This window comes from Salmo salar, chromosome ssa11 (genome assembly GCF_905237065.1).
Source record: "Salmo salar chromosome ssa11, Ssal_v3.1, whole genome shotgun sequence".
In the NCBI taxonomy this organism is placed as follows: domain Eukaryota; kingdom Metazoa; phylum Chordata; class Actinopteri; order Salmoniformes; family Salmonidae; genus Salmo; species Salmo salar.
In genome coordinates this window covers 31,734,304-31,742,966 of record NC_059452.1, presented here as the reverse complement: position 1 = coordinate 31,742,966, position 8,663 = coordinate 31,734,304, and the positions used below count along the sequence as shown (strand labels likewise).

General features: G+C 45.8%; 1 protein-coding gene across 2 annotated transcripts; it reads right to left on the bottom strand.

Moving 5' to 3' along the window:
* Positions 1-1,023: 1,023 nt before the first annotated feature.
* On the bottom strand, positions 1,024-8,348 carry LOC106562487 (hepatocyte nuclear factor 6-like). 2 transcript variants are annotated; one of them, XM_014127393.2, is made up of 2 exons: positions 6,809-8,348; positions 1,024-2,653 (listed from the first exon to the last, which is right to left on the bottom strand). In XM_014127393.2, the coding sequence occupies exons 1-2, from the start codon at positions 7,932-7,934 to the stop codon at positions 2,289-2,291; spliced, it is 1,491 nt and encodes a 496-aa protein (XP_013982868.2). In that variant the 5' UTR covers positions 7,935-8,348; the 3' UTR covers positions 1,024-2,288. The 2 variants fall into 2 exon arrangements, with proteins under 2 accessions (XP_013982868.2, XP_013982867.2); XM_014127392.2 differs by having other exon boundaries at positions 1,026-2,653; positions 6,794-8,347.
* Between the last annotated feature and the right edge of the window lie 315 nt (positions 8,349-8,663).

Here is an 8,663-nt window from a genome sequence, read left to right as displayed (position 1 = left end):
ACTGTAGTGCTTTCTTCCTGGTGCTGACATGCATAGCATCCATCCATACCCACTGAGATGGAGGGAGAGGAGGAGAGAAGAGCCGGAATGATGGAGTAGAGAAATGGAGGTAGAGGAGAGATACTGGGTGAGGAGGAGAGGAGGAGAAATGGTAGTGGTGTAAAGTGCTTAAGTAAAAATTCTTTAAAGTACTACTTAAGTCGTTTTTTGGGGTATCTGTACTTTACCTTACTATTTATATTTTTGACAACTTTTACTTTTACTTCAATACATTCCTAAAGAAAATAATGTACTTTTTACTCCATACATCTTCCCTGACACCCACAAGTACTCATACATTTTGAATGCTTATCAGGACAGGAAAATGGTTCAATTCACACACTTATAATGAGAATATCCCCGGTCATCCCTACTCCCTCTGATTTAGTGGACGCATAAAACACACATGCTTCGTTTGTAAATGATGTCTGAGTGTTGCAGTGTGCCCCTGGAAATCTGTAAATAAAAAAGAAAAGAAAATGATGCTGTCCGGTTTGCTTAATATAAGGAATTTGAAATGATTTCTACTTTCACTTTTACTTTTGAAACTTGTGTATATTTTAGCGATTACATTTACTTTTGATACTTAAGTATATTTTTAGACTTTTACTCAAGTAGTATTTTACTGGGTGACTTTCATTTTTATTCAAGTCCTTTTCTATTAATAATGTATCTTTGGGTACTTTTCCACCACTGAGAGATGGAGAGAGAGGAGAGATAGGAGAGATGGAGGGATAGGAGGAGAGGAGAGATAGGAGAGATGGAGGGATAGGAGGAGAGGAGAGATGGAGAGAGAGGAAGATAGGAGAGATGGAGGGATAGGAGGAGAGATGGGAGAGATAGGAGAGATGGAGGGATAGGAGGAGAGGAGAGATGGAGAGAGAGGAAGATAGGAGAGATGGAGGGATAGGAGGAGAGGAGAGATGGAGAGAGAGGAAGATAGGAGAGATGGAGGGATAGGAGGAGAGGAGAGATAGGAGAGATGGAGGGATAGGAGGAGAGGAGAGATGGAGAGAGAGGAAGATAGGAGAGATGGAGGGATAGGAGGAGAGGAGAGGAGAGATGGAGAGAGAGGAAGATAGGAGAGATGGAGGGATAGGAGGAGAGGAGAGTGTTAACAGTCACACTCAGGTCTTTAAAAATACTCTTTACAACATCAGCTACAAAATATAAGACATTATTCTTTGGTTGTACTTCTTGCTGCGATTCTGTCAAAGTGATTTGGTATTATAACTGCATACAGTCTAGGCTACCTGCCCTGGAGTGGAGAAAGCTTTGGTTTTCATTTTTACTGTTTCAACAGTACAGGAAGAAAGCACTACGGAATGGGTCAGGGGTTATGGGTCATGGTTAGCAGCTCCTACTGGGGCGATTTACCCCCTCCCCTGTCTGCTCTTCCAGTGAAGGAGGTAGAAGTCGCCCCTAATCATTGATCCCGGGTCAGAAACAATATTGATTTCATCCTTCTAATGGTTACTGATAGGATTGGGGGCAAGGTAATCTGAACCTAGATCAGTTTATGGCAGCTTCTACCTGGAGTGTCTGGGGTTTACTGACGGACAGAAAACTGTGACCAATCAAATGTCTGTTTGTCCTGACGGACAGAAATTCTGACCAATCCAAACGGCTGCTGAACATTCCAGTGGCTCCTGTAAGATTCCTCCTCAAAGCTGATTGACCCGTCCCACAGGATCTCCGTCCACTGGTCAGAACCCACACAGCTGATAGGCTGATTAAACGTCCATCCAGAGGCCCTCCCTCAAACCGACCAGTCAGATCAAAGATAAGGACAGTGGGCAGGAGGTATTAAAGCTGTGAGATCAGTGATTGGGTAGAATGCCAGAACAGAGTTTTTAAAGCAGGTCAAAACAAGTCTTTGGTTTGTTTTTTCTTTGGACACTATAAATAGCAGTGTTATAGTACAGGCTTTAAGGTCAAAACGCTGTTTATAGGTATTTTCCTTGGTTTCTCCTGGTTTCTACATTGTAAAGCTTTTCCACCGAGGTTGAGTCTGTCAGTCTGTCTCCCCATACACAGTAAAAAATCTTGACTGCTTCAAACTAGAAAAAAACAAGTCTCCACGCTAACTAAAAACTTCTAATACCATATCTAATATAAAATGTAGTCAACTCAACACTTGATTACCTGAGATGACATAATTCAAAATTCTAAGTCAGCGTGGCAACTTATTTTTTCTAAGTTAAATCAACTCAAAACTCTGCCCGTTCTCCCCCTCCAGTCCCTCCTCCTCAGGCTTTGCTGCAAGTGGAGACGGAGGAATTAGCGGAGTGGGAGGAGCCTCCGTTGTCGTCGAGCCACTTGTCGAGGCTGCGTCGGCGTGCGTTCATGAAGAAATTTGAGACGGTGGTCAGTTCCAGGCCCAGCTGCTGGCTGATGGTGATCTGAAGCTCCTTGGACGGACGCTTGTTCTCCTTGAAGATGGCGTGGAGGGTCCTTCTCTGGACGTCGGTAAACACCAGCCGAGGCTTCTTGGAGTGGCCACCATTACCGCTGTGGTTGCTGCCGCGGTGGTTTCCGCCGCCGCTGCCACCGCTGCCGCCACGGTCACCACCAACTTTACAGTGGCCATGGTCCTGCTCCTTGCGCTTACACGCTAAGGGAGGGGTAGAGGGGTGGGGAGAGAAATGTTATAACAAACTACATCATAACAACATTAACACAGTATACAACACTGTATAAGAACAATAGGCTACAGCACACAATCATCTATACCGTGGAATATAACACTCACACGGGTAGCCTCATAATAACCTACACCGGAGCTCACAGCTGAAAACAATTGCCGCTGACCGTGGTGCTGAAGCACATGGTAAGTAGGCCTCTCCCTGCATATCGAGACTTTACCAATAGAGGGCGGTAGTGAGCTGTCAAACAGCTGTAGCAGCGCTGAATTCGACCAAAAGCCATTCATTCTACTTAGCTGGAGGACATCGGCTTGACAATCACTGTCCCAGGTAGATTATTTAATATAGTTCTTAGACCAAGGGTATTTCACTACCATCTTACAAATGTATGTTAAACAAGCAATATGGATCTGCATGCCAGGTGCGTGTTGTTGATGTGTGATATTCGAGTCTATGAAATGAACTAATCACAGAAAGGTCTGTGTGTGTTCTGTGAAAGCAGCAGTAGTGGTCTAGTTAGGTAGAGACACACCTAGATAACCATTAACAGAGACCTACCACTCTGCGTGGTGTTGAGTTGGCATCCTATCTGCTCTGTGTGTGTGTGTGTGTGTATGTGTGTGTGTGTGTGTGTGTGTGTGTGTGGAACTCTATCCTATCTGCTCTGTGTTTGTGTGTGGAGCTCTATCCTATCTGCTCTGTGTGTGTGTGTGTGTGTGTGTGTGTGTGTGTGTGTGTGTGTGTGTGTGTGTGTGTGTGTGTGTGTGTGTGTGTGTGGGGGGGGAACTCTATCGTATCTGCTCTGTGTGTGAGTGTGTGTGTGGAGCTCTATCCTATCTGCTCTGTTTGTGAGTGTGTGTGTGTGTGTGTGTGTGTGTGTGTGTGTGTGTGTGTGTGGAACTATATCCTATCTGCTCTGTGTGTGAGTGTGTGTGTGGAGCTCTATCCTATCTGCTCTGTTTGTGAGAGTGTGTGTGTGTGTGTGTGTGTGTGTGTGTGTGTGTGTGTGTGTGTGTGGAACTCTATCCTATCTGCTCTGTTTGTGTGTGTGTGTGTGTGTGTGTGTGTGTGTGTGTGTGTGTGTGTGTGTGTGTGTGTGTGTGTGTGTGTGTGTGTGTGTGTGTGTGGTGTGTGTGTGTGTGTGTGTGTGGAGCTCTATCCTATCTGCTGCGCTATAAATCAACGTGCTGAAGGCCACAGTGACACCCCAGCAGCCACCGCGCGGAGCAGACAGACAGGTAGTCGGACAGGTTGGGAGCTTTCCCAGGCTCGTTATCACCCTGGTCACACACACACACACACACACACACACACACACACACACACACACACACACACACACACACACACACACACACACACACACACACACAGCTCTGCCCTTCTGACAATCATTAAGCAGATAACTCCACACTGAGGTAGCCTAGCAATGGCGTGACTACACACACTCGTGTACCTGAGTAGCAGGTATATGAGTAGCCTCTTTTCCGAATCCAAGAGCCGATTCACTCAGTTTGGCAAGTTTTTTAATTAGGCCTATTCCAAATATGTTCAATAACATGTTATTTTGGGGCGGCAGGTAGCCTAGTAGCCGAGCGTTGGCAGATAGCCGAGCGTTGGTCTACTAACCGAAAGGTTGCAAGATCGAATCCCCGAGCTGACAAGGTCAAAATCTGTCGTTCTGCCCCTGAACAAGGTAGTTAACCCACTGTTCCTAGGCCGTCGTTGAAAATAAGAATTTGTTCTTAACTGACTTGCCTAGTTAAATAAAGGTACGATTAAAATTCTAAAGCATAAACTTCCCAAACAGGAATATAATAGGCCTAAAGTTGAACTAATTTCTAACGAACAAAATGATAATGTCAGAATCAATGCTTGAGATAAATTATCGACAGGTGCAATATCAAGCCTTCACTTTAACAAAACACATTTTTCTGTATTTGCTGCAAAAATTAATATAGGCCTGGTTAATTGATGAGTGTGAGAGGGAGTGTATAGGTCTAGAATTTACAAGTAGCTTTTAGGGAATTATTTTGGGAATTTAGGGAACTATACACGCAACTTCTCAACAACATCCTTACCAAAAGCAGAGGACCACAACGGAAATGCATTTTTGCTGCATTATCCTCAATTATTTTAAACCCACTTCACATGTAATACGTTGCATTTCCAATTCGTGAAAAAAATCTATCAATTTAAGATGAAATAGGTTAATGATATGAGTAGGCCTAGTCTACCGGCTGGCATAGGCCTCGGCGACATGAGAAAACCGCCAGGCATACATGATGTAACATGGGGAAATGGAATAAGCCAAATTTCAATAATCAATATCAATCTTCTATTTTAGTTGTTAGTAGGCCGATCACACACACATTTCACCCGAGAACCGATCGATATATGTTCGTGTACGGGCTTCCTTTTCCTGTTTACAGACATTCTACATTTCCAGAATCTGAAACGCTATTAATATTAGGAGAGGTATTTCACAATGAAGCCTTTATGATTCAGTTCGAAGTTATATAAAGTAATATATATATATATATATATATATATACTTTCATTAGGGAGAAATAAAATATATATGCGCATGGATGCCATAGCTATATATATTATGGTTGAGGTTTTATGGAAGTGAAATTAGGCTAAAATAAAATGAAGAGGGAGACACTGCCAAGATAATCTCCCCACTCAAAAAGCCAACACAATAAGACTAATGAAAAATATGTTATTTTACTTTTCACTTTTATAAACGCATAGCAGGCCTAAATAGAACAGCACAGGCGTACTGCCTAACATTCATGAATTCACTGAAAACAATTCCGGAAAATGTATATATTTTTCTGTCCTGAGTGACAGTGTTACCGTTAGTTCACGAGATGGAAGGGATTATTGGTTCTCATTTTAATGGATCAATACAAATGTTTTTGGCGTGCGTCATTAGACTTAATAAGTAATACCCTGATTTTGAATCACCTGCATCGAAAGATCAAGAGTTGCGTTTGCACTGCAACATGTTTATTCGTCTATTTAAGTCAAAAAACAATAACATGTAAAATGATATGGTATTTATGGTTTGCTATGCAAGACTGTTGATTACACACACAAACACACAAACAGACAGACACACACACGCTGCAAATAATCAATGGCGATTTAACACACTTTCAGCAGCGTACCGCCTCACACTTTTCACAAGCCCAAAACCCATCCGCCTCAGCGCGTCATTGATTAGACTTAAAGCAATTCCTTTGTATGCTGGCGACTGCGTGGCTCCGTGTGTGTGTGTCCGCTAGAACGGTTCAGGCGGATTGACTCGGGTCCTCAGGGACAAATTAATAGAGCGCTATCTATCAGTTAATTACCACAAACCCAGAGTCAGCCCCGCGTCACGCCTCCTAACGAGTTTAGCTCCAAGACAAAAACACACACTCACTGAAACACAAGAAGTGCGTCAACGCAGCCAAAGACACAGCTTCCATAAGGTTTCCTCAAGATTTAAAATAATGGTCATTTTGATCCTGGAAAATATCGTATTATCTTCTATTATATTCTATTATTATTCTGTTATACTATTTTCCGCAGATGTTCCATCCCTCAGCCCCTAAATGCACAGCCTGAGGATGTTGCTACATGTGCTGGCAGCAAATTAATATTTTCATGACGTAAAACAATTTTTTAGAACTTGATTCTTATTCTCCCGCGCGTGGACTCTTTTTACATGGACTCACGTGGAAGCTGATGAGTTGGGCAAAATAAGCTCATTCTGGTCCCAGATCACCTTACCACCACACACACACACACACACACACACACACACACACACACACACACACACACACACACACACACACACACACACACACCCTTATCTTATAGAATGGAAAAAGCCAAGAGACAGAGATTACAACAAAGACAATGATGAATTCAACTGCAGGGAATTCCAGAGGGAGGTTTCAGTTCTGTCATACCACTAGCTACTCCACTGTCAGATTCAAGACAGCTGCAGACAATAGGCCTACTGTTCCAATGACGAGAACCAAACAATCTTAAATACCCCCTATAAGAGTAAAGGGAGAGAGAAAGATAAATAAAAAGGAAGTGGGTATTACCGAGGGTTCGCTCACCTGCGAGCCTGAGCGCGCTCATGCGTGTGAACTCAGGCTCCTGCAGCCACTTCCACATTCGGCGGAAGGTCTCCCGGCCGGACTTGAGCTTGGACCAGGGCTTGGGGTTCCGGAGCAGGTCTGACAGTGTTCCCTGGGACCGACACAACACCCTCTGGGCGAAGATAGCCTGGGGGATGGAGTAACGCTTCAGCTCTGTGGTGATCCTCTGCGCTACTTCTTTGGTGTTTACTTCTTCCATTTGACCCGTCGAATTGCCGTCGGTACCGCCACCACCACCAACCCCCTGGACTTGAACCCCGGGCCCTGAGGCGTGGCTCTGGGTGTTGTTATCCCGGGGGTTCCCATGGCCCAGGACGTGCCCCGAGGCTCCGAGGTGGGCATGGGGGTGGTGGTGATGGAGGGCGTTTATATGGAGCATGTTCCCCGAGGAGGTGAGGTGCTGGTCGGCGTGCCTGGCCAGCATGGTGGGGTGATGAGCCTCGAACCCACCGGGAGTCAACTGCATCTTCTCCCCCGGCATGGAGGCTGAGACCCCAGGGTGGGCATAGGGAGGCAGGCCGGCCTGGGAGCTGTGTAGGCCGGCCAGGCCAGAGCCAGACAGTGGGGAGAGGCTCTGTCCCATCCCAGGGGCGTCTTTGTGGTGGTATGGGGAGTAGAGGTTGTTGATCGGCGCCAGCCCCCTCTCGTCCCTCATAAACGTAAAGCTGCCGGTGACATTACCAGGGAGTCGCTGATGATGATTATGAGGATGATGAGGATGGTGGTGTGGATGATGATGATGATGGTGATGATGAGAGAACTTGTCTGCTACAGTGGAGATGGGGGGTAGGGGAGGCTGGAGAGGTGTGAGGGTGGTGTAGGTGCTTGCGCTCATTCCAGAGGGGGTCTCGCACATACTCATGGCGGGGTGCAGGTGATGACCGGGGTGTCCAGTGTTGTGTCCGTGATGGGAGTGGTATTCTCCCCCGTCTAGCAGGCTCGTCATGCCCATGGAGCGGTGCGCCAGCCCTCGGCCCCCACCCGGGCGGGGGTGTGGGCTTTGGCCGACTAGCAGCTCTCCTGGACCCGCCACAGACTCATGGCTCAGGTCGCCGAGGCTCTCCATGGACAGTTGCGCGTTCATAATGCTTGGCGACCATCTATGTGACCTGGGAGAGGGATGGATGTCCACAGAACAGTCCAGAGTCCTCAGGGCGGGAAAGTTCCCTCCCAGTCTGTTGGTTTGTTGTGGTGGTTTGTTCTGTCTCCTGAATCCTGGTTGATGGACGTTTTTTGTATCCTTTGTATGGCTGGTGTTTTCTTCCACTTGTCTTTGTTGATTATTTTCTTTCCTGCGATTATATATTTTTCTTTCCCTTTAGACTCGTTTTATTGATACTACATTTTATTTTTTGCTTCCTCTCGGTTGTGTCTCGAGCCCCCCCGCCTGTCCTTGCGCTCCGGTCGGGTCCTGCGCCATCTCTCTCTCCGTGGCTTTTCTCGTGCTGCTCGGTTTCTCCACACCTCCGTTTCACCGCTGCCGATCCCGAACATACACACATGCGCACGGGCGACCTTCCATCCCCTCCCACCACACACACACACACACACACACACACACACACACACACACACACACACACACACACACACACACACACACACACTGCTCTGACGTCAGTTATTAAGGAAGTTACAACAGAGGTATTACGATATCTGCTGGTTATAAACCCCTCATCCCTCTCACACACCCACTGGAATAAAATAATTACATCACAAATGAATGAATATTATTTACTAGGTTATAATTTACACGTTCAATGGAGCCTATTGAGCCTATTGTATTTCATCACAAATAAAACCTATTGATCCA

What these genes read in the sequence shown, in the direction of transcription:
- LOC106562487 (XM_014127392.2), bottom strand. Translation starts at nt 7,934, where the DNA reads ATGAACGCGCAACTGTCCATGGAGAGCCTCGGCGACCTGAGCCATGAG. An exon ending in CGCAGGTGAGCGAACCCTCG is followed by an intron (nt 2,654 to 6,793) that starts GTAATACCCACT and finishes CCCCTCCCTTAG; the next exon opens with CGTGTAAGCGCAAGGAGCAG.